We start from the raw sequence: 26354 nt of genomic DNA, 5'->3' as shown, positions 1-26354 counted from the left end.
TTGGTATTTTTGTAATCTTTCAAGAAGAAAATCCTAAAAGAAAATTAAACCCAAATGCAAAAGTTATTTTACTGATTGTTCTCATAACTCTATTATTAGATGATACAAATAAAAAGTAGCCCCTGAGAATGACCCCCATCTGTGAGAGTGTGACAGGGCAAAGGAAGGCAAAGTGGAAGTGGCTAGGGAAGGGATGAGGAGGATTATGGCAGCACTCACTGGTGTGAGAGACTGGAAACTGGAAATCAGCTAGAAACACATACATACCTTCCCACTTACCAAAAGTTCTCCACACAATGATTCGAGAAAGAAAGGAAGCACTGGCTAAAATGCAACTCACTTATGTTCTTAACCCTCTGATGAATTCTGAGGTCAGTTTGTGTGTGCCTGCTCTCTTTAGCTCTTTGTCTTGATTGTTTTTTTAAATGGCCATCTCAAAATTTGGCCCCTGAAAATGTGTAAAATTTAGACACTCCGGCTTTGGACTATTGTTGGTTTTATAGACCAAAATAATCCATTCCACATCCACTTTGTGGATGAATATTGACCAAATGTTTGGCAAAATAGTTTACCTTAAGAGACAGATTTAAGCAAAAGTTAAAAATTTCAAATTCAAGGCTTCAGGGGAATATCAGCCACTACAGGTTGATCGTAGATCACAGAGGTGATATCAGAAGGAATGCATGGGATAGGATGCAGCTGAAATTTTCACAAGCTGGTGTTGTAGATCATGAGGGATAAGAGGCCAGGCAATAAAGCCCTGGACCAGCTGAAATAAAAAGATATGGAAGAAGCTGCTGGCAGATAGAAATGGAGACACCAATATTAGGAAGGCAGAAGTAGGCAATGTTTGTCACAAGGAGAGAAAAGCTCAAAAACTTAGCTTGAGTTTAAATAGGATGCTGAGATAATGAACTGTCTGATTCAGAACAAGACAGACAGTGTCAGCAAGTGGGATGAAATACGTTCCCAACACCCTAGGGACAAAAGAAAAGCTAACTCTAACAGAAAAAAAAATTCAAAAGAGTTATGTATAACTTATCACTGATTTGGCCTTACTTGTTTGATTCGCTTCAAATTGATGAGACTTCTGCTTTCAGTCTCAGCCTATGATTGTATTCTTGTGAAGGAACAAAACTAAATCCAATGATTTATCTTGGGTTTCATGTTTCACCTTTGCCTAACTGCTTTACTCCTTGATAACTATTCGACGTTTGCTTACTTCAATATGTTCCATTTCATACCTTTATCAGGTATGCTGTGAGCAAAAACACACAGACCTGTTGTTCTTTTAAAAAAAAGTGAAATTCAAATGTTTTTGTACGTGAATTTTAAAAAAAAAAACCATGGATAGATGAAGTTTGATATTTTATTTCACAAATTGATGGACTCTTCACAATCAAGAACAGAATCACCTGTATGTCATTAATGTGTTTTTGGAGGCTAAGCTTTTCATTTGTGTGGACAAACCTTCATGAGTATCCAGTATCTCCACTGATAATATAAGAAGCTAGATTTGATTCAAACTAAACTTAACACACTAAACTCTTCAAGATCCAAAAGTAATCTAACCTCAAAAACAGCTCTGTTTTAATGTCAACAACCTAAGAGAACGTCAAGAAAAAATACTTACTTGAAATACATGTCCAGTAGCCTTCAATTTCGGTTTCTCATTTTCTTCTGAGAGTGTACCTGCAGAAATTGTTTCTTCAACATCACACTTAGCACGAGATTTGGCAAAATCCTCGTACAGTTGCACCTATAAACAAAATATTACTGTGAACATGAACTGTCAAGGAATAAGAAAATATTATTGGTCTTTCAAATATACTTATCCCACAGAGTACTCTCCAATTTGGTAGGATCATTATTTATGAATTTATGGTCTTCAGTTTTATCATAACGGTTCCCAAACAATGTTCATCAATTTCTTGATGTTTCTATTCAATATCTGATGGCATTCAGATCATATCTGAACGGTTGATTAAAAAACAAGTCTTTTTCACAATATAAGTCATATTACAACATACCTGTAAAGTACTGAGATTGCAGTAATAATCTTGAATAATCTTAGGTGGAAGATCTTGAAGAACATCTTCCTTCATCCTGCGTAGCAGGAATGGAAGTACTTGCCGATGTAGTGCTTCCATTGCAAGTACACCTATAATGTATATTGCATAATGTTTAGTTTTAATTGCTAATTTTTAGCTCATGCATGAATATAAAGTTGATAACCTAAATCTCAATATAACAAATTACTTTTCAATCTAAAGTATTAATGAACAATTTCATGGTAATAATTCCTTAATAAGATGAATCATTTTAACATTAAAAAATACAAAATACTTCACAGGTTCAACTCAATTCTTTCCATGCCCTATTTACAAGAGACATATAATGATCATTAGCCAATGATGTCTAAAGCCTGATCTCAAATGACTCTATTCTGGAAACAAATAAATCCTGTAGTGGGATAAGATGATGCCAATGCAGCCTTCTACGTTGAAAATAGCAGGCTTATTAACAAGAGTGAATTGGTACAAAGGAATGCACTCAAAAGCACCATTTAAAAGCAAAAGTCAACTTACAAACCAAGTTTAAACTTCAAAATTGCTTTATGAACTTTCTGCAAATTATAGTAACAACATTTTTGTTTAGCATGAAAGCATGATTACTTTAGTGTAATCTAACATATGAAATATCATGGCACAAGAGATGTGTTTGTACATTTTCTGCTGTATAGATGACCCGAGATACACTTTGTTAGTTAATTCTTTAAGAAAACTATTATTGTCTACTTATCTTGGTCATCAAGAGTTTAACAACGTTTTTAAGCAAAAACTGAAAGAACTGAGGCAGCACTATAATTATAACACAATGTTAGTGCACCCAGTGACAGAGCACAAGCTCCAACATAGTGAGGACAAACAGTTAATTCCACCTTTGATCGACATTATTATGGTACATATAAATCTTCAACAGCTAGGAAGGATGTTTCATCCCCTAAAATAGATGTAACAGCAATGATGCAGGCTTCAAAAATTACACATGAGCAAAACTCCTTCCTCCAGGAACCATTCTTGCAAATGAATAAAAAGAGGAGGAATTGCAGTGACAGGGATGGACTGGTAAAATGGGTGTTATTCTCTATAGAGTGATGGTCTGAAAGAGGAAATCTGATGTAGGGTTAGAAACTCATGGAGGGCTTAGGAAGAATAAATAAAGACAAACTGCTATCAATAGGTGAAGCCGAGATAAACTGTGGGCACAGAAATCAAGTGATTTATTAGTAAAAGAACAAAAGGCAACACAAGGACAACCTCTCTTGCACAGGAAATGGTTAGGATTTGGAATGCAATGCCTAATGGGGTGAATATATAACTAACAGTGGCTTTCAAATGGAAAGTGGGATATAGCTGAAGGAGGAAATATTGTAGTGTTAGGGTGAAGGTGCTGTGGAATGGGCCTGACTTGATTGGTTTGTGTAAGAACCAGTGTAGACTTGATGGGCTGAATGACCCCCTTCTGTACTATCCAATGATAGATCTTTGAAACTTTCCAAATGTAGAATTCATTTCCAGAACACAAAATTGCAGAATTACTACAATGTGGAAGTACTTATCTTTACAACTTTATTTGCAGTTTATTTTCTGTCCCACTCATGTTTTGAATACCTATTTACAATAACTTGTAAATGATTGGGTTTGTGCGTGGGAAATCACGTCTCACAAACTTGATTGAGTTTTTTGAAGAAGTAACAAAGAAGATTGATGAGGGCAGAGCAGTAGATGTGATCTATATGGACTTCAGTAGGGCGTTCGACAAGGTTAGATCTCATGGAATAAAGGGAGAACTAGCCATTTGGATACAGAACTGACTCAAAGGTAGAAGATAGAGGGTGGTGGTGGAGGGTTGTTTTTCAGACTGGAGGCCTGTGACCAGTGGAGTGCCATAAGGATCGATGCTGGGTCCTCTACTTTTTGTCATTTACATGAATGATTTGGATGCGAGCATAAGAGGTACAGTTAGTAAGTTTGCAGATGACACCAAAATTGGAGGTGTAGTGGACAGCGAAGAGGGTTACCTCAGATTACAACAGGATCTGGACCAGATGGGCCAATGGGCTGAGAAGTGGCAGATGGAGTTTAATTCAGATAAATGCGAGGTGCTGCATTTTGGGAAAGCAAATCTTAGCATGACTTATACACTTAATGGTAAGGTCCTAGGGAGTGTTGCTGAACAAAGAGACCTTGGAGTGCAGGTTCATAGCTCCTTGAAAGTGGAGTCACAGGTAGATAGGATAGTGAAGAAGACGTTTGGTATGCTTTCCTTTATTGATCAGAGTATTGAGTACAGGAGTTGGGAGGTCATATTGCGGCTGTACAGGACATTGGTTAGGCCACTATTGGAATATTGCGTGCAATTCTGGTCTCCTTCCTATCGGAAAGATGTTATGAAACTTGAAAGGGTTCAGAAAAGATTTACAAGGATGTTGCCAGGGTTGGAGGATCTGAGCTACAGGGAGAGGCTGTACAGGCTGGGGCTGTTTTCCCTTGAGCGTCGGAGGCTGAGGGGTGACCTTATAGAGGTTTACAAAATTATGAGGGGCATGGATAGGATAAATAGGCAAAGTCTTTTCCCTGGGGTCGGGGAATCCAGAACTAGAGGGCATAGGTTTAGGGTGAGAAGGGAACGATATAAAAGAGACCTAAGGGGCAACTTTTTCACGCAGAGGGTGGTACGTGTATGGAATGAGCTGCCAGAGGATGTAGTGGAGACTGATACAATTGCAACATTTAAGAGGCATTTGGATGAGTATATGAATTGGAAGGGTTTGGAGGGATATAGGCCAAGTGCTGGCAGTGGGACTAGATTGGGTTGGGATATCTGGTCGGCATGGACGGGTTGGACCGAAGGGTCTGTTTCCATGCTGTACATCTCTATGACTCTATGATTGGCATATTTATAAAAACTGAAATGCTGCTAAGATGCTCGAAGTTCACTTGCGATCTCTACTGGCCTTTATTAGAACATTTACCATTATGTATCAAGAAAAGGTTGGAGGCATTGGATACTTCAAAGGCTATGCCCTGACAATATTCTGGCAATAGTACTAAAGATATGTGATTCAGAACTTATCGCACTCTTAGCCAAGCTGTTCCAGCACAGCTACAACACTGGCATCTACCCATCAATGCAGAAAGTTGTCCAGCTATGCCCTGTACACAAAAAGCAGAACTAATTCAATCAGACTGAATACCTCCCCATCAGTCTATTCTTGATCATCAGTAAGCTGTCATCAGTGTCATCAACAAGCACCTGCTCACCAATAATCTGCTTCCAGATGCCCAGTTTGGATTCTGCCAGGGCCATTCAGCTCCTGACTTTATTACAGCACTGGGTGAAACATGGACAAAAGAGCTGAATTCCAGAGGTGGAGTGACAGCAACACGCCTTGATATTAAGGCCACATTTGACTGGGTATGACATCAAGCAGCCTAGCAAATCTGAGGGCAATGGAAATCAGGGAGCAAACTCTACGATGGTTAGAGATATATCTGACACATAAGAAGATGGTTATGGTTGCTGGAGGTCAGTCAGTCAGTCAGTCAGTCATCTCAGCTCCAGGACATCTCTGTTGAGTTTCTCAGGATAGTGTCCCAGGCTCAACCATCGCCAGCTGTTTCATCAATGGCTTTCACTCTATCACAAGGTCAGAAGTAGTAATATTCGCTGATGATTGCACAATGTTCAGTACCATTTGCAACTCCTGAGGTACTGAACCAGTATCCAAATGCAGCAAGGTATGAACAATATCCAGACCTAGGCTGAAAAGCAGCAAGTAACATTTGTACCACACAGGTCCCAGGCAGTGACCATTAGCAATAAAAAGACAAATTAATCACTGTCCATTGACAGTCAATGGCCTTACTATCAAAAACCTCAGCGTCAACAGTGACCACAAACTCAAATGGATTCACCATACAACTATAGTGGCTACAACGCCAAGTCAGAGACTCGGGGGAAAAAACACAAAGAATTGTGGAAGAAATTGCTGGAAAGGCTCAGCAGGTCTGGCAGCATCTGTAGAGAGAAATCAGAATTAATGTATCCGGTTTGGGCACAAGGCAAGAGTGTGATGAAATACTCCCCACTTGTCTGGATGAGTGCAGCTCCAACAACACTCAAACTCCAAATTAAAGTAGCTCACCTGACTGGCACCACATCCACAAACACTCAGTAGCTGCAATGTGCGCTATCTGCAAGATACACTGCAGGAGTTCAAAAAGATCCTTAGCACCTTCCAAAACCAAGACCAAATTCATCTAGAATGACAAGGGCAGCAGATACCTGTAAGGTCCCTCCAAGTGCTTATTATACAATTTTACAGTTAATTTTCCTCCATTAATGTTTCAATGTCTCAGTCTGTCATCTTGAAACTGGAAACACATTTTTCACATGGAGACAGAAATTATGCAAAACCTGAACCAAGAATTGAAAACATGGAAGGTAACTTCTCATATAAAGTGTACTCACATATTTTACCCATTATCTGAGCGACTGGAAGATAATGCAGCAAATTACCTGAACAGATTCTGCACTGCAATACCTCATTTTGATAAACTAGTAACAAAAAATAATCATAGAACAATATAGCACAGAAAGGGAGCATTGGACCAATGTGTCTGGTCTTTGATAGAGCTATTCAATCAATTCTCCTCCCTATCTTTACTTTGTTGGTTCTAAATAATTTCCTTCAAATATGTTTCCAATTCTCTTACCTACTTTTATTGAATCTGCTTTCAGGTACAGCATTCCAGATCTGTGAGAATTAGATGCAAATTATGTATTGCTATGCATCACATTTACATTAAATTACCTGCTTACCTGCTTCCTGCTCCCGTGAAGAACTTCTCGCATCTCTACTAGCTAATATCGGTTTTCCATAACGAGCTGCAAATTGCCGCTCGGTACCCAAAAATCCTGGCATTAGGAAATCAAATAGTGACCACAATTCCAGCACATTGTTCTGCATTAAGACAAATCGATTTTAAAATTGTATATTGTACGTCTATAAAGGGTTTTCAACAATTCAAAGTGATTTTAAGCATATACTTCTGAACAATTTAAAGAGATTAAATAACATTCTAAATGGTACAGGAAGAAATGCTGTTCAGTGATTACAATACGAGATTGCACACCAAACCAGTTTTATCTATCTGAAAAAGACTCTGACACATTTCATATGACTTAATCTTACAAGTTGTTTCTTCAAAACTGTGTGATGATATCCAATACTAACAGGCTTCATCTGAGTGATAATCAGCTATTCTTAAGAACATTACTATTTTGGATTGGAGCAACATCGTGTGCAGATATCCAGCATCAACATGTTACATTCTAGTGATAAGCAACTTTTCTTAAGAAAGTTGGTACATTGGTTTGTCACCATAAAACGAAAGCTAGAATATGTCTGCCTAGTTTTTATTAATCAAAATGGAATGATCTCGATGTAGTGAGAAGCACGTTTAGCTCAAGACGAGTGATATCTACATCTAATTTACATACCTGAACAGCTAATCATAATGACCGAAGCATTACCCAAACAGTTGACATCTCCAACAGCAGTTCAGTCACGTTTGTGTACAAATAAGAAATTTACAAATTGATATAGAACCGTTAGGTGAAAGGGCTAAAACTTGGCAGATAGAGTTTGGTGCAGATAAGTATGAAGTTATCCACTTTGGTCAGAAAAATAGAAAGGCAACATTTAACAAAATAGTGAGTAACTTCAGATTGTTTTAGTGCAGAGGGACAGGGGTGTCCTCATGCATGAATTGCAAATGTTATAAGATATGTAAAAGGTAACAGAGAGGTAAGAATGGACATTGGACCTAAAGGCTAAAGTAGTAATGGGGAACAAAATAAAATGGCAGAGTAACTGAATAGGTACTTTCCATTATCTAACTGTTTATATCTTACTTGATCTACAATATTTTATTGGGCATTTTCTGATTTTGCAGGCTGTGCTGGAATCTGTGCACTGCAAGTTTATTATGTTGTAGTCTCCAATTCTTTACCCATGGAATTAAGTTTGAATATTTTGTTCTGTACAGATTGAATAATCTTGGGTATAGTACACAGTCATGTCATACACTTCATACAAAACATTCTGACAGGCCCTCTGCTAGCCTGATGACGACGACTATCTGGTCTCAATCTGTCTCTGCATAAATCTCACATCTTTACAGTCAATGGCACATTTCACTAAGTGCATCTGACAACAAATTTCCTCTCAAGGACCTGAGCATTTTGTACCATTGTTACATAGAAAACAATTTAACTACACCTATAAGTACCTGTATTGGGGTTCCAGATAGAATCAACCTGTAGCTTGCAGTTAGTTGTTTAACTGCCTTTGATAATTTTGTCTTGCCATTTTTGATGACATGACCTTCATCAAGAATACAATAGTTCCACTTAATATTCCTGAAAACAAAGGAAAATCATGCTCAGCATTCATTTCTTTTGGAATATAAGCTACTGAAAATGAATCCAAATTTAAATACCAGAATAAATCAGAACACAACTTCGTAAAAAAAAAACAGAATATTTACTGTTGAGCATACACCTACTTGAAAAAGTCAATGTCATTTCGAACAACATCATATGATGCCACAACAAGATTGTGTTTTTTCACAAGGTGCTGCAATCTGAAACCCAAGATACAATGCAAAATCACATTAATACAAACATTGTAAAATGTACTAAGTCACAACCCAATGTCAGAAAATATGAAATTTTCCTTCATTTATATTTAGTAATCCGTAAAAGATAAAGTCTGTGTTGTTTGTTGATTCCTGTGATGATATGGCCCATTTACCAAGGTTATATTGCCCTTGTTTTTTTTTTAAAAAGAGGGGTTGCAAAGGCATTGGTTCCAAAATGGCTGGCAGACACTGTCTAAGTCAACAATCAGAGGAGGCCTTTAGGATTTTTAAAAAACAGTTGTACAATGAAAGGGGGAGTGGCCAGTTCACCCAGTTCTTTTTTTTTCTAGTTTGGTTTAGTTTTACCAGGCAGTCAAAGAAACTGCTGGGGACCCTAGGGAAGCAGATAAAAAAAAGATTCCATGTTTCAACAGAGGTCTTACCTGAACTTTCTCTTTGAAAATGCTCCTGCCTGTAAGAACCTTTTGCCAAGGATTGTGTTCATAGGATGTTGCAGGGTTTGGAACAGCTTTGTTAAGTTATGATATTATGTTGGTTGCATTATCAAATAAGTTGTTATTCTAAATTCTGCTGTCTTTTGTTCATGTTTCATCCGTAATGTTTACATAAATTCTATTTTGTTTAGAGCTGAGTGGTTTGACCAGCTGCATCACTCCTCTAATATTCACGTTACATCTGCCTTAAAAAAAGAGTTAGAGTCTGGGCTACCTTCGTAAAATGTTTTGAGGGTGGGTCTAGCCCAGTCCATGACAGATCATAACTTCTTAAAATTTTTTTTAAGGCAGACGTAAAGTAGATATTCAGGAGTGAAGTTGCTGGTCAAATCATTCAGCTTTAAACAAAAAATAATTAATTTGAACATTATGGATGAAATACAAACAAAAGACAACAGAATTTAGAATAACTTAACATTTTTGATAACCCAACCAACACGATATCACAACTTAATGAAGCTGTTCCAATCCCTGCAACATTCCATAAAAGCATCCTGCTGACAACGGTAAATTCAAATACAGGTTCTTACATACAGGAGTGTTTTCGGAGAGAAAGGTCAGGCAAGATCTCTGATGAATCATGGAACCTTTTTTTCACTGTAGCTGCTTCTCTAGGTCTCCAGCAGCCTTCTGACTGCCTGCTAAAACTAAACCAATCTAGAACAAACCTGAACTGGGAAAACTGGTCAATCCCCTTTCATTGCACAACGGTTTTTTTGAAAAAAAAACCTGAAGGCCTCCTCTAATTGTTGACTTAAGGCAGTTTTTGTCAGCCATTTCTGTACCACTGCCTTTACAATCCCTCTTTAAAAACAAATCAAAGACAACACAACTTGTTAAAGAGGCAGTATCGTCATAATTCCATAAGCTTGCCTCAGCAATTGAATCTACGAAGGTGAAATGAATGGAATTCATCAATTATATTGTTGGAAGTTCAACTTAAAAAAAATACTAATTAGAAGGCGAAGAAATAGAGAGTAATGGAACCACCAATTGGTGATAAAGGAGGAAGATGAAATACATCAGAACTTTGCCACTGCTTTACACGAACATGTTTTCGACTCAGCATGAAGCCTAACATAGCAGCAAATTTTGCTTTGTTTAGATCTAATTAGAAAATATAAGTACGTGAAATGGGAGCAAATCTGAGTTTAGATTTATGCAGATAACAAATGTGTAACTTTAAAAACATTATATGACTTAATTATCATTATAGTTCAGTTTTGGCGGCTGAAAAAACCTTACCTAGCCCTCTCAGTGGGAGGTCCTGTATAGTGCAATGGATGCAATATTTCGTTAGAACAGAATTTCTCTACTTCATCAATCCAGTGGCCTGTTAGTGTTGGAGGACATACTACTAAAGAAGGTAAAGGTGAACAGTCTTCTGCCTGAGTTTTTGTGTATTCCTGAACCCTGTAGAAATACAAAAGTTAGTCATTATACAATTAGTTTTCGCCCTAAGTAACAGCAAAAGTTTAACAAAGCTGCAGTAAAGTATTTTCATAATATTACCTGAGGTAATGATCTCCTGCAAGAATGCATATTGATTGCAAAGTTTTTCCCAGCCCCATATCATCACAAAGTATGCCATGGAGCTTGTATTTATTCAGAAATGCCAACCAATTTACACCATCCTTTAGGAACAAAACAATAATTTAAAGTACAAACAAGATTCTGGTTCATAACTTTCCTTACTAAAATGATTACTATTAATCTTTTTAGTAGTTCATGGCCTAAATTTTGAAATTCACATTTCTTTACCTTTAGAAATAAACATATGAACTGTTTAAAATGTTATTGAGAACTTTATTTTCGAAAATGATATTAGGCAACACAGAAATTACTTACCTGCTGATATTTTCTAAGTTCAGCCTTGATAGAAACAGGAATTTTATAATTTTCTAATTTCGTCCCATCTAATAACTGTTCCAAAAAGTGGCGCTCTCGTGCTTTCTGTTTAATCAGTTCTTCTGACATATGAGGAGGATCTGGAATGCCAGACTACAAAATCGAAAGTGTTTTAGAATTGGTGTCATGTTTACGATATTGCAAAGATCACATTTATTCCAAATCTCATAGGGAAAGGTCATTAAATATGCAGAATCAGAACTTAAGAGATAATATCTATCTGCAGAGAACCAAAAAGGCTGAGCTTCTTCTCTTGAAAAGTGAAAGCAGTTGTGGTACCTGTGGTTTTCAAAATTACAAATGATTTTTACAGTGCAGCACCACACACAGTGAGGAACAATACAGAAGCTGCAATATAGCCTCTATGCTACCAAGAAATTATATAGGACCCAGAGATAAAAACTTCTTTAACCAGAGAATGGTAAGAAAGTGGAACTTAATTAGCACAGGGAGTAGTTGTAGCAAATAATAAAGATGCATAGGAGATGTTAGTTAAGAATATCAGGGAGAAAGAAATGGAGAATTATACTTGTAGACTTACATGAAGAAGAATGGGAAGAGATTCAAAGCCAGCATAAATTGGTTGTAGATTGGGTGGATTGAATGGCTTTTTGTCCCCCCTGCTAAACATTTGAATGTCATTCTATGGTGCTGTCTTATAGAACAAACTTTATATGATTAGCATAATGCATATTATGATGTAGGTTACAAGTCTGATTGAGCCCTCACAATACCCACAATGGCATCTGCACCAACTTCTCCAGCCAGTGTGATAACAAGTTGGTGGGGAGGTAGTTTTCTATCAAAAGGTGAGAAGGAATGAAAATTCAGAATGAGTTACCTTGAATATTTTATACACACCTTTTAAGAAATCATGACCCCAAAGTAAAAATACTTGCCTGTAACTTTGAAAAAGAAATCCAGGAGGATGACTATTGTCAAAAATGGAATATTCATTCTGGTACATTAAGAATCATTTTCAAGACTGGAGTTATAGTTAAGTAATTTTTGCGAGTTCAATGCAAATAGAAGACTACTTTGCTTGGATTATATGATGATATTTGGGAAATTATAAATTGAACTGAGCCAAGTGAGTAAAGCTTCAAAACAAAAAAAGGAAATCATATCTTACTAATGTATTAGAGTTTTTGAGAAGTCTCAGCCAGAGTGGAGAGGGGAACCAGTAGATGTGTTATATTTGGAATTCCAGAAAGCATTCGACAAGGTACCTCAGAAAAGGTTAAACAACTGTTTTGGAGGCAGTATATTGGTGTGGATACAGAATTGGCCCATGTAAAGGAAAAAATTAAAAGGTTAAGTAAGTGGGTCAAAAGTTGACAAATTGAGTACAATGTGGAAAAATGAAGTTGCTCAATCTGGAGGGGAGAATGCAAGAACAGAGTATTATTTAAATGGTGAAAAACTGCAGAAAGACATAGCATAAAGGCACTTGGGGGGGAGGGGGGTGTGTGCTTGTGGACTGAAACAGAAAGCTAGCACACAAGTGCAGCAGGTAATCAGAAAAGCTAATGGGATATTGGTTCTTATTTCAGGGGTTGGAGCATAACAGTAGGGAAGTCTTGCTGCAACTGTACAAGGTGCTGGTGAAACCACATCTGGAGTACTGTGAACATCTTTTTTCCCCTTATCGAAGGGAAGATGTTAATTCATTGTTTCGAAGGACGAGAGGTGATCTCATTTAAATATTTAAGGTTCTTAAGGGGCTTGACACAACAAATGCTGAGAAGATATTTCCCATCATGAAGAGCATAGGACCAGAGGCATAGCCCTAGAATAAAGGGTTCCCAATTTAAGACTAAGATGAGGAGGAATTTCTTTTAAAAAGTTGAGTGTCTTTGGAATTCCTTGCTACAGAAAGATATGGGGTCAGAGTCCTTGTGTATATTTAAGGCAGAGAGATAGATTCTTCAGAATGGGAAATCAAGGGTTATGAGGAAAGGGTAAGGAAGTGGACGGGAGGAACGTTGAATCAGTCACAATCCTATGGAATGGTGAAGACATTTGACTTGAGGGGCCAAATGGCTTACTGCTTTTCCTCTTTCTTATGATCTTATGACTGAAATTGGAGAACTTGATAACAGAAAGGCCAAAGGCCTTCCACTAATTCTACCAGTCGGGGAACTTAAAGACAGGAACTCAGGACAAAATTAATTGGAAAGTATGAGCTAATGAAGACATTTATACCAACTTTCATTTAAGTTAAATTGGATTACAAGAATCTGATTGAATTACTAATAATTGGGAGTGTTGATGAGGATAGTGCAATTGAAGTGATGCACATCACCAAATAACATTTTAAAAGCCAGAAGTTCACATAATATACTGATTAGAAAAATTAAAGCCTATAGAATGAAAGACTGTGACGGTTTGCACACAGAATTAGCTAAGGGAGAGAAGCAGTGCATAAAGAAGTAAATGCTTGCTTTTCAGTTTTTCCAGACAGGAGGAATATGCACAAATTGTATTCTCCAGTGATTGATATTTCAACCACTTAATGTTTTGATATATACTTACGATCAGACTTGGGTATACAGGACAATTTCAAAGTTTGCAAATGACACAAAACTCAAGAATTAACACTTCAGATATAAACCAGTTGTGACATGTGCAAGCACATCGAACATGAAACCTAATGCAGAGAATGGAAAGTGATGCATTTGATTGGAAGAAGGAGGAGAAGCAATATAATCTAAGTGGTACAATTTTGACGAGAATGCAGGAACAGAGATCTGGAGCAATATGTACATATATCTTTAAAGGTAGCAGGACATGTTGAGTGACTATTAATTATTAGTGTTGGATTAAGTAATAGGGGAACAAAGTACTAAAACAGACAAGTTATGTTAAACCTTCAACACCGGTTAGACCTTAGGTGGAGTGATTTTTCAATTCTGAATACTACACTTTCGGAAATATGTCAAGACCTTAGACAGGGTGCAGAAGAGATTTACTAGAATATAGTCCTCCATCCTCGCTTCCATTTACATACCGAGAGAAGAAGCTTTTCTGCTTAAAGTAAAGATAGAATTTTGTTCAATGTCTTGAGCAGCTTTATTCTTTCAAAGATAAACGGTTTCCAGTCACAGCAGGATGAGTAATCAAAATCAATTTAAGATAATTGACAAAAAACAAAGAGGGAACAGCAAGCTGTTGTGATCTGAAATGTACTGCATGAAAGGGTTGTTTGTGCAGATTCAACAGTAACAAGTAAAATGGAAGTGAATAAATACTTGCAGAGAAGAAGAAATAACACAAGATTGGGCAATAATCAGAAGAGTATGACTAATTGGATTGCCCTAACAAAGAGGTAATATTAGCACAAATTGATCCTTCTGCAGCCTTTCATCCTGTTTTGCAAATCAAAAATTGACAGGAATATACTAAATCGCAGTTAACACTTCTAAAATGACATGGTTTACATCCAAAACATAAAAATCACCTTCATTATACTTAAAGAAAGCAATATTCTTGCTGTATAGTTTAAGAATTTCATTTGCAGTATTGCTTCTATTTGTAAAATGTCACACTGGTATAGCTTAATCTCTTAGCATATCTTAATGCAATATCCCATAACTCCATAAATTCACTTGAATTTAAAATAAATTAATTTGAATTCATTGTAAGGGGATACCTGATATTATTTTGGGTAACATTATTCATAAGACAGACAAGCTATACTAGACCAAGAAATCATCTTTTTTATTTGCTGCATGCAATTTCCATCGACTACTGCCAAAATTAAAACTTTTTAAGCTTACCTCGAGTGGCATTAACCTAATCAATGTTGCAAAGCATTGTGTAGCCATGAACCGCACACTATCTGTTTGATCACTCATCCTTCCCAGCACAGGTACCACCAGTAGCACTATATATGGGATGATATCTACATCAAGTTGCTCCATTATACCTATACATATTTTGTTAAGGAATTTTATTCTTCTTCATTCTCATATAAAACAGATTACTTTTTAATAAGTCAACTATTTTTTTTAAAAGAAAAGATTGTGAGGATAGTCACGATAGCTTTTGACACAAACACACACACACAAATCAATGTTGTTTTGACTGGTGGATCCTTTCAGCATGATGTAAGAAACTTTGTTTTGTGAGCACAAATGAGCATCACTTACAATATGAAAATTATGTTCAAGATTTTACTCTATGCACAGAACTTTAAACCAAGGCTTAATTTCTTGATAAAAATTAGATGCAGAACCTTTTTGTAGGATTGAGGGACAGAGCATTTGGCTAAGGAGCTGGCAAGGGATGGCAATGCCTATTTTTTGAAAGGCCAGCTGAACCACAACCCAGTCAGTAGGGGGCAGGGCCAGTGATGGGACTTTACCTAAGGATGGAAGTACTGCCTAATGAGAGCTGCTAGCCTTCAGAAACTCACAACTCTTGCATTCAGCAAAACTACTCAGGATGCAATGGTTGCTGCCATGACAGCACATGCGTTCCCACTGTTTGGGTTTTTGGATCATGAGGGACCTAGGTTGCAAGTGAGTTGCGTGTGTGTTTCTATGCGCTCCTTCATCCAATGCCCAGTCCCCTTGATCAGGTCCCAACTGCTTTTGATCAAGACGACGCAATCCCTATTTGACAAGCAGCCAGCACAGTTACCTGTTGTGCAATCCTCAAGGTGATAGGACTACTTGCAGGTGATTTATCCCACTGGGGGCAGAATGAGGTTCTTAAGGAGTCCGTATTTGGTAGCAGGGCAGGAAGACTAACAATAGACCTTTCTGGTGAGAGATTAATTATGATCGAGATAGGTTCAGATTTGATACCACCCTACCTGTTTAAATGCGCTCCCCACCTTTAATTCCACCCGCATTGAATGTGCAAAATTCTGTTAGCACTTTAGAATTTCAGTCCTTTTACATCGATTACCTGTGCCTAGGATATAATAATTGATCCAGGAAGCAGTGTTTTTTTTAATCCAACAAATTAATTTTATCTCCTACAAGTATGTTGGTTCAGATGTTAAGCATAGCAACTTACAAATAATCAAATTCAAATTCAATTAAAAAAATGTAGGAAGAGTTTTAGTCTGGCCATTTTGTGCTCACTAAGATCAGTACCTAGAACAGCAAATGTTGGCATGAGCAATGTCATATCAAGTACATCATCTTATATGCAAGGATTCCTTCACTGTCCTAATTGTACACAATTCCAGAACACAACACACTAATATAGGATTTCTCACACTGGGGTTTGTAAGACTTTCAAGTAGGTGCACAAAATAACCTGATATACAAGCTGGCAGGTGAAAAAGGAGTGCATCCGTTGCCTCAGGTAGGAGGTGCTGCATTAGATGCTCCAATGAGAAGCAGGCACACTCATCTCACTGACATCTATAAATAAATACTCACTTGAAAAAAAATTAAAAAGGCACTTTACATGCAGCATTTCACATTATTAGCATTATATAATTCGGTGATTGGGATCAATGATTATTGAACAATTTGAAAAGAAGTCCTTCAACCAAAAATGTTCAAGAACCCCTAGTCCATAACACTTGCCATTTCTGACCATTTTGTACATTTGCTTTTCTACAGTTTCTGTAGGAGCAGAGTACATGGCATTGCAAAAAATGGATCCTTGGAAAAACTTGAAAAAACTGTAACAGTTTTGACACATGCTCAACAGAAACTGGTTTGAGCTCAAGAGTTATAAAAGGTTGCAAATGCAAACCATTCTGCATTTAAATGGGTCCAGGCATGATATGTAGACAATTTATTTCAAAACTTTGACACAAGTAATTTATTAAAGGTTTTAAAGGATATTCACTGGCATAATTGCTTTGGTTAATACTTCAAATCATCAACTTGCCAAGAAGAATCTTGCTACACACTAAAGCTTTGTTTTCTAACTAGGATGAATAGCAAAACACTATTAAATCTAAGTGAACACAATAGGACATAAATTGCAACAAAGTTTTTAAATTAATTACCCACCATTGTCCCCTTATTGGAAATCAGCAGTGTTCTTTTCCTTATTTTTGTACTATCTAAATTTATGGGAAGTGTCTTTGTCAATTACCTTGAAATCTTGTGCAATGCAAAAATAATAAGTACATAAAATTACAGATGATTTTCAGAAGACCACCACCGCTGCATCAAGCCTGGGTTGGTTCCATTTTTCCCCAAAGGGTCCCATTTTTCTATTCTTCCCCAATGTATATCCTCAGGTTACCAATTCTTCTACAACTGGAAATGGTTTCCCTTTTATTCCAGCAATTTTCAGCATCAGTCTGAAAGTTCTTAATGATGACTGTTTGAAAGATAATAACTCCAGCTTCCCCTGACTACCCACTTTAATTAATTTCCTCCTTCTTGAGAATTGTATTCTTAATTTTGTATTGTTTTTCCTCACTTTCTAAGAAAGAAACAACACTTCAAATTTCTTGCATGAAATTTTATCTGTCATGTTTATATTCATTTCGTCAGTCTATCACTGGCCCATTGCCAGCAACTTTATGTACTTTACTTCAATCTGAAAAGTAATTATTCACAATCATTTGTTTCTGTCAAATTTATATTATTGTTGATACTGTTCCATTAGATGATGTGTTGGTATAGTTGTAATGTCATTGGACCAGTAATCCAGAACTCAGAGTTAATGTTCTGGAGATCACATCAAAATCAGACAGAATCCATGAAAGAGAGCAAGCTAACATTGATGAAGAGTCACCTAGACTCCATGTTCTGGAGACATGGGTTAAAAAGTGACCATTGCAGATGGTGAAATTTGATTTCAATAAAAGATCCCTGGAGTGAAAGCTAACCTAATGGCAACCATGTAGCCACTTATCAATTGCCATAAAAAGCTCAGCTAATTAAAGATAGCCCTTTAGGAAAGGAAATCAGGTTCCTCACTTGATGTAGCCTACATGTGACTCCAGACCACAGCAATGTGGTGCCTCCAAAATGGCAAGGCACTCAGTTTTATCAAATTGCTACAAGTCTAAAGATGTAACTGAACGGGCCACTTGACACTGTCCAAAGTACCAAAACTGACAATAGCAGATACAATGTGGCTAACATTATGCAAGTCTCCTTAACATCATTTGGGAGGGTTGTCCCACAGGTGATTCAATCGCAGCCTGACATGCACACAGATTCATGCGTTAAACTCAGATAATGTCCAAGACACCTCCTTCAACATTCTTGGGTCCCACTAGGACAGAGCTGAAAATGTGTTGCTGGAAAAGCACAGCAGGTCAGGCAGCATCCAAGGAACAGGAGAATCGACATTTCGGGCATAAGCCCTTCCTCAGGAAGGACTAGGCAGTTCCCACTAGGACAGACTCAAACATTTATAGCTGTGCTGTTACATTTGGGAAGGAATTGCCATGGGAACCCTCAAAATTGTCTCTGGACCCCACAATATCTTATGTCATCAGATAAGATATAGGCAACGAATCCTCCTTCTGATTGCCACTCCTCAGCTGATGAATCAGTACTTCACCTTGTTGACCACTATTAAGTTTGTAATTCTCTGGGAACCCGGAATTATACACAAGGGAGGCACAAGTAAAACTCTGATCAGGAACACTCTTTTCGATGTGCACATCTCCACAACTAATCCTTGACAGAGCCCCTAGCTCTGTGCCTTGCAAGTCACCTGGCCAACTCTTTTAAAGGGGACAGCACCGCAACTACATCCGTAAAAACTTAAGAACTAGGAGCAGGAGTAGGCCATCTGGCCCTTCGAACCTGCTCTGCCATTCAATAAGATCATGGCTGATCTTTTCATGACCTCAGCTCCACTTACTTGTCTTCTCACCGTATCTCTTAATTCCTTTATTGTTCAAAAAAAAATCTACCTTAGCTTGAAAAATCACTGGGCAGGAAATTCCATACATGAACAACCCTCAATCCAGTTCTAAGTCTGCTCCCTCTAATCTTGAGGCTATGCCCTCTTGTCCTAACTTCACCTGCCAGCAGAAACATCCTCTCTACTTCTATCTTATCTATTCCCTTCATAATTTTATGTGTTTCTATTAGATCCCCCCTCATTCTTCTGAATTCCAACAAATATAATCCCAGTCTACTCAATCTCTCCTCATAAGCTAACCCCCTCAACTCCGGAATCAACCTAATGAACCTCCTCTATACCCCCCTCTAGTGCCAGTATATTCTTTCTCAAGTGAGGAGACCAAAACTGCACACAGTACTGGAGGTGTGGCCTCACCAGCACTTTGTACAGCTGCGACATAACCTCTCTGCTTTTAAACTCAAACCCTTTAGCAATGATGGGCAAAATACCATTTGCCTTCTTAATTACTTGTTGTACCTGCAGACCAATCTTCTGCGATCGATGCACAAGGACACACAGGACCCTCTGCATTGCAGTATGCTGCAACATTTTACCATTTAAGTAATAATCCTTTTTTACTGTTACATCCCTCCCCCTTTATTTTAAAGAAATCCCATTAACCATATGTACAACCACTAAAACGATTATACAGGATTCATGGCCTACATTTGTATATAATCAGGAATGTTTACAAAAACATGGAAAATAACCATTCCCCCTATACAAGTTGTTCCACCCGTAAACTATAGTGACGTTATTAGTCTCTCAGGGGGATGGAGATTCCGAGATGAATGTCTCCTCATCTCAGGCACCTTTTCTAGTGTAGTCTCCTGGGCTTCTAAGACTCCTTTTGTTCTGCTGATATGGCCCAGCCTGATTGCTTGTTGTCATCCTGTGACACTGCTGTTGTCTCTTCCCACTGTATGACCAGTTCTAGCTTAGAGACACATGACTCAAAGAGTCATAAACGACGTACAGTACGGAAACAGACTCTTCAATCCAAGTCATCCAAGCCAACCAGATATCCTAAATAAATCTAGTCCTATTTGCCAGCACTTGGCCCATATCCCTCTAAACCCTTCCTATTCATATACCCATCCACATGTCTTTTAAATGTTGCAGTCGTACCAGCCTCCACCACTCCCTCTGGCAGCTTATTTAAGGGCACCATTCTGTGCATGAAAAAGTTCCCCTCAGGCCCTTTTTAAATCTTTCTCCTAAATGTATGCCCTCTAGTTCTGGACTCCCCCACCCCAGGGAAAAGACCTTGCCTATTTAGTCTATCCACGCCCCTCATGATTTTATAAACCTCTATAAAGGTCACTCCTCAGTCTCCGACACTCCAGGAAAAACAGCCCCAGCCTATTCAGCCTCTCCCTATAGTTCCAACTCTGACAAGATCCTTGTAATTCTTTTCTGAACCCTTTCAAGTTTCACTTCCTGTCTTCCTAATGCCGATCCACTATCCACAAGACAAAATACATCATGTGATGGATACTTTCCACTTGCCTGGATGACTGCAGCTCCAAAATTCAGAAACTGAACACCATTCAGAAAAAAGCAGCTTACTTGACTAGCACCTGTCCACTACCTTGAACATTCACTTCCTTCACCATCAACATATAGTGGCATCAGTGTATTCCATCTGGAATTATCACTGCAGAAATTCAGAGGCTCCTCTAATATCACCTTCCAAATCTATGACCTCTATCATGCAGAAGGATAAAGGCAGCAAATGCCTGGGAACACTGCCACAAGCAAGTTCATCTCGACAAGAAACACACCATCCTTACATGGAAGCATATCGTCCTTCCTTCACTATGACTGGGTCAACTCCTGGAACTCTCTTTCCAACTACAATAGACTTCCCTACTCCTCAAGGACAGCAGCAGTTTAAGGTAGCTTACCACCACCTCCTCTAGTGTAATTAGGGATGGACAATAAATGTTGCCTTAGCCAGTGACCCCACATCCCATGAATGAATTAAAAAGTACTTAGAACTTTAATTTTGCCAACAAGTCTATTATGTGATACTTTGTCAAACACTTGTTGACAGTCAATATGCAAAGCACCACTATCCCACTCTCATCATTTTCGCATTAATCAAAAACTGCATTGAAACTTAATAGCCTAAGGTGGAATTGAAACTCTTAATTTTTGAATCATTAGTCCAGGCCATCCGCTTACTAATAAAGGTAAGGTACTTCAAACCTGGCTCTGTAAAAACAAGTGATGCCTGAAAACTGGACAAAAGCAAAACACTTTTATACTCTGCCATCAGGTTTGATTGAATGACATCTGAACTATTTAGTGCATCCTGCATAATGTGGTTTGCCTCTAGTCTAGTTCCTGGTTTTGCCCATTCATGTACCTATCATGCCCTGAGTGACCCTTGACCCCTAACCCAGCTTGACCCAAACTACCCAACCTGAAATCTGAAAGTATCAGAAATCTGGCACAGCCAGTGTTGAGAGTACTGAGCTGAACGTGTACTATACTTGTCCTAAACTTGTACTATAGCCACAATGCTACCAGACCTAACACCACTGGTAACTTTTGCTTCTTATACCCATATTTAACACTGTTCTTAGAGTAGTTTAATTATTAGCCTATCATCTTAGTCCAAATGCTTTTTAACAGAATTAAGCATTGCGTCCTACTTTAAACAAATAACTTTCAGCATCTAGTTTTTCTCTCAACATCATTACCGTGGTCTATCTATCTACATCGTTCACTTCACGGTCCTTGTCCAAGACCTTGCCACCATCATCCAGCTGGTGCATTGTATTCAGCTGATTCTATTCCTTTTCTAATAATAGCCAGAATAGTATCTTTAATGGCTTCTCTTTCTACTTCTGCACCATTACTTTCAGCTTATGACTACTTCTCATCTACATGTAACACATGAAAAGCACAGCTATCATATATGTTCTGATTTCACCCAGCTCTACTTCACAACCATCTCTCTTAACTCCTCCACTGTTGCTAATTTATAAAATTTGCTCCAATTAAATACTGGGAAAACTGAACCCAGTCCCTCCACTCGCTCCCTGGCACGTGTCTGTGACTAAACCAAATTAGTGTAAAATTTGATGCCAATTTGAAGCAGCAATTACTTATCTGCATAACCCTTCATAAAAGTTAAACTTTGTACCATCTCAGCTCTTTTCACTCCTGACTGATCCCACACATTCTGACCTCCACATAATTGAAGTTATTCAATACTCTTCTGGTTATGTCTTGACTCACACCAAGTCATGTTCACCTATCATCCATGTGTTTAATGTTTAGATTTAAAAATTCTCATTCTTGTTTTTGAATCACTTTAAAACCTACATCTTCTGATCTCTGCAATCTTCTCCAATCTCACAATGCTCCCAGATCATTTGTACTCAATTAATGCTCAACTCTTGGACATCTTTGCTCGTAATTGCACAAACATTGGTGACCATGCCTTCTGTCACCTTGGCCCTAAAGTTCTGCAGTTTTCTCGCTAACCATTTTCAATTCTTAATTCTATTTCTTCCTTTAAAATATTCCTCAACATCCACCTCTTAGACTAAACTAAGCATCTTGCTTAGTTGGCATCTTGCCTTAAATTTAATTTTATAATGCTGGTGAAACACCTTGGGGTGCTTTATGGTGTTAAAGTCTATATAAATACAAGCTACTATGGTTATGATGATGTTTGTCATAAGAGAGACAATATGCTTTTAATCACACGTTTTTACAGGCTGAATTATTAAGGAAGAACATACATATCACTAAAATATAGCATTCTTATTTAATTGCTAAGGATACAGGCCAACGCTTCAATTGCTCCTTCTTGCTTTGTATTATCATCGATTGCTCCTAGCCAAGGGAGAACCTTCTCCAGAAAAATGTTCATTGTTTCCATTGTAGCTATTTTGCTCATGACACCCACACACCTAGCAGCCATGTGCCTTACTGCAGTATATGGGTGTCGCAAACAAGTACAAAGATGTGGAAGATGTTGCAATAGCTGAAAGGAAAAAACAATGTAATTGCTCCATGGTATTTTAATTTTTAAATTCAAAGCATTTACTTTAAAATTAAAAGGCACTGTAGTTGAGAGAGAAAAAAAAAATCACAGCTAAGCAGTAGGAAATCTATTTTAAAAACTAACACATGAATGCTTAATTCTTGCATGAAAAATAAGTACCTCATTTTCTACCTTTTCCAGCAAAAAAGCTCAGTTAATCATTCTGAAAGTACAAGCCTAAATATACTGAGGGTAGTTTGCTACATTATTTATGAATACAATAGAAACAATATTTTATCTTTCAGCATAAAGTTTAACAAACCTGAGCATGGATATCAGAACCCATTGCTGCTGCTGTAATTTCTAGCACCTGTAACGAGTTTACTAATTCCTGAGCAACAACATCTCCTTTCTCGAGGACTACCTTTCCATCTGGAAAACATAAGTCAGCCAACTATTCATACTTTAAAATAGATTTGAATGAGAATATCAAATATATGGGATTAGATACATACTAAAATTCTGCACATCAACATGACTTTGCAGTAGTCCAACCATAGAATCCCATAAATAAGGCAGGGTTGTCGCCATTTCAGCGCCAAAGTGTTTTCCTATGGTTGTAAGTGCATATTCAGCTCCTCTTCTTTGAATTAAGTTTGGCTTCTGGGTCTGCAAAACAATGAAGAAATCCTCCTTCAACATGGAGTAAACAAAAATAATTGCTTCATGTCAATTTTATTTTGTAAAATTAAACTAACATTTTAATGTCAGAACAAGACAAACGGAATGATTCCCTTCTCTGGTCAATTGGACGAACTGTAGTGCTCTTGCTGCTATTCTAGCTGAGATTAATTAAGTGCAGAAATGTAGAGTTGATTTTTAAAATCTATAAAATGCACTGACTCACCAAATAAATTTATTCAGGGATTAATTTTTAACACTATCAATACAAGGAAAAGCTAGAACATAGCTATCAATGTGAGCTGTTATCAATGTGAGCTACTATCAAAGCTACACAGCACATGAGATTCAAGGTAAAAATAGTCAAGAAATTTTGTTTCAGTCTATGAATGAAGCCAAATCTAAGTGACAGGAAAAAAAGTGCATACCAACAGCACAAATGATTACGTAATCAAGCAACAAATATACACTTGACTAGTTTAAATTGTATTACATTTTATCTGTAATTAGATACTCACTTCATCATGCTCACACAAACTGATCCCAGCACTTCCTTGAGGAATGTCTGTAGATGAGCCCTTGAGTGCTTTAGGTGTTGGACCCCGTCTACTGGTTAAGGCAAAAGCAGCTTGCTGATGCCTGTAAAGCGTGATGATTCCCCGAGTCTTATTTACAGTGTGATGCATTCCATCTTTTTCAGAATTTGGTCCTGAGAAGAAAAAATAAGTACAGATGGATTAGTCAACACTTTTTGCACGGAAATAAATTTTAAACAGATTAAACATAATCTAAATTATCATGGAAAATATTAATTTGTTTAGGGTATTTGCACTAGTTTCTCTGAATGAGTTTCTTAAACTTTACATTATAAAACAAATACAATTTGTTACGATTTTTCATCAATGCTTCAGCATCAATTTAAAAAAATTGCATTTACCACCATTTTAGTATGAGTGGATTTTAAAAAGAATAAAGGATCTATTTTAATTTCAATATTGACCAAAACCAAATAGCTGTAGGCTCATTTTCTCCACGTTTGACAAGGAGCATGTGAAGTTAAGTTGAATGGTAAAGTAAAAAAAGTTGTGAATTTTTACACTTTAAACTGGTTTTGCTTAACAAATTGTTTTTATGCTCTAAATTACCTTTCGAATTTTCCATACTGTTAGACATAGGCACTGGAGAAGTTGCAGAAGGAGTGACTGTGGAGTCCACACAAACGGAGTTACAAAGATTTTTCACAATTTTGGGGTTGGGACAAGGACATCTAGATGTACATTGTTGGAGCAACTTAGCAATACAAGATGCTGCATAATTCTGCACAAGTACATTTTCCTCTTTTTTCACTCCTTCCATTAAGGGTTTTATGACAGGATTCAGTTTTTCTGGAAGTTGCTGCAAATCAACAACTGCACAAGCAGAGAACATGTGAACCCTCAGATGAAGAGTTTGCCATTCTTGATTTGTCTCTGCTATAGTCATTTGGACCTGCTGCCGCTTACTCTCCAACTGTTGGATCACATTGGGCTTTAAACCAGCTGTTGATGTCACTTCTTTGAAAATCGTTATGACCTTTGAATTAAAAGTTGGAATGTTAAAAAAGAAGTTCACATAATACAGTAAATGCACTAGTATTGATACAAAAAAAATATCCTGAATACCATTTTCCAGCCTAGGATTTTTAACATTTGATTTGTTGATTCCCAATTCCAATAAAAGGCCGGATAAAATGTTTATTTCAACATTACTTTTCAACCCTTTCAATCTGCAGTTGTTTTGTCACTACTTTTCTATAATAATTTTCTGTAGGTTTGCTCGTGTGCTGACCTTGTATTGTCAGCTTTGCAATATTCATTAAGTGTTAACTGAAGAGGTAAGTAGTCTTTAGGATGACAACTTAACACCAAGCTATTCTAACATATGAAACTAAAATACACTGAAAGTACTTAATAAAGAAAGCCAGTAAGTTCTTTTTTATAAAATATAGCCTGATTTTAGAGCAAGTCATAGCAAACCTATTCTAAAAGGTTTGAAACATGCATATGATTTGTACAGCATCAGTTGTTTCGAGATTAGTTTTAGATAATTTAAAATACCATCCATTCGTAACACTTGCATCAGTTGTGTTAATGAAGTCAGTAACAGTGTAACAAATTGTGGGTCAACTGCTACACTTAACATTCTTTCAATCCAACATATAATTGTTGTGGAGTGAAAAAAGTATTTTTCTTGGTAATGAAGCTTGCAGCCAATTTTTAAATCTTCCACTTTAACATATAGCAACTGTGTCCTTCAAATTGAACAGATTCACTTACCAGTTCGTTTGCTTGATCTATAGTAAATACGCTATTATTCACGCTGTTCCCAACATCACAATTAGCTTCAGCCAGTGATGCAATAAACTGCTTGCATTCATTCTGCATGCGGGTAAAAGGAATAGCTATCTCATCATAATAAAGATGCTCTGACAAAATAGCCATCAATCGTGGCTGTACTGCACGTGATACAACAGTACAATCCTGAAATTAAAGCAAGGCTCAAATTTAGTCAGGCATAATACTAATATTGCTCACAAAAGCCTAAAACTTTAAATGGATGCCAGTAGAAATTATACTATATTGTTTGAATGTCACAAGAAATCCCAAAAGTCCAGAATTCTTTGCAAGCTAAAATGTTCAAGATTTCTAAATG

The 26354-nt window shown here is 37.3% G+C and overlaps 1 protein-coding gene across 2 annotated transcripts in view; it reads right to left on the bottom strand.

The window, feature by feature from the left end:
- Positions 1-26354, bottom strand: part of btaf1 (B-TFIID TATA-box binding protein associated factor 1) — a 127297-nt gene that overhangs the window by 14431 nt on the left and 86512 nt on the right. For both annotated transcript variants that reach the window (XM_043712509.2, XM_043712510.2), the window contains exons 19-33: positions 25979-26182; positions 24809-25235; positions 24182-24372; positions 23498-23651; positions 23305-23414; positions 22781-22982; positions 14914-15062; positions 11075-11227; positions 10739-10860; positions 10472-10639; positions 8637-8714; positions 8361-8490; positions 6889-7030; positions 2031-2161; positions 1634-1759 (exon numbers count right to left, since the gene is read on the bottom strand). In XM_043712509.2, coding sequence (XP_043568444.1) covers positions 1634-1759; positions 2031-2161; positions 6889-7030; positions 8361-8490; positions 8637-8714; positions 10472-10639; positions 10739-10860; positions 11075-11227; positions 14914-15062; positions 22781-22982; positions 23305-23414; positions 23498-23651; positions 24182-24372; positions 24809-25235; positions 25979-26182 — 2487 coding nt within the window. The remainder of the gene's footprint in view (positions 1-1633; positions 1760-2030; positions 2162-6888; positions 7031-8360; positions 8491-8636; positions 8715-10471; positions 10640-10738; positions 10861-11074; positions 11228-14913; positions 15063-22780; positions 22983-23304; positions 23415-23497; positions 23652-24181; positions 24373-24808; positions 25236-25978; positions 26183-26354) is intronic.

The sequence above is a fragment of the Chiloscyllium plagiosum genome, unplaced genomic scaffold (genome assembly GCF_037043375.1).
Source record: "Chiloscyllium plagiosum isolate Xiang-an unplaced genomic scaffold, Cpla_swu_hap1 HiC_scaffold_22, whole genome shotgun sequence".
Lineage (NCBI taxonomy): Eukaryota > Metazoa > Chordata > Chondrichthyes > Orectolobiformes > Hemiscylliidae > Chiloscyllium > Chiloscyllium plagiosum.
This window is presented reverse-complemented; position numbering and strand designations above follow the sequence as displayed.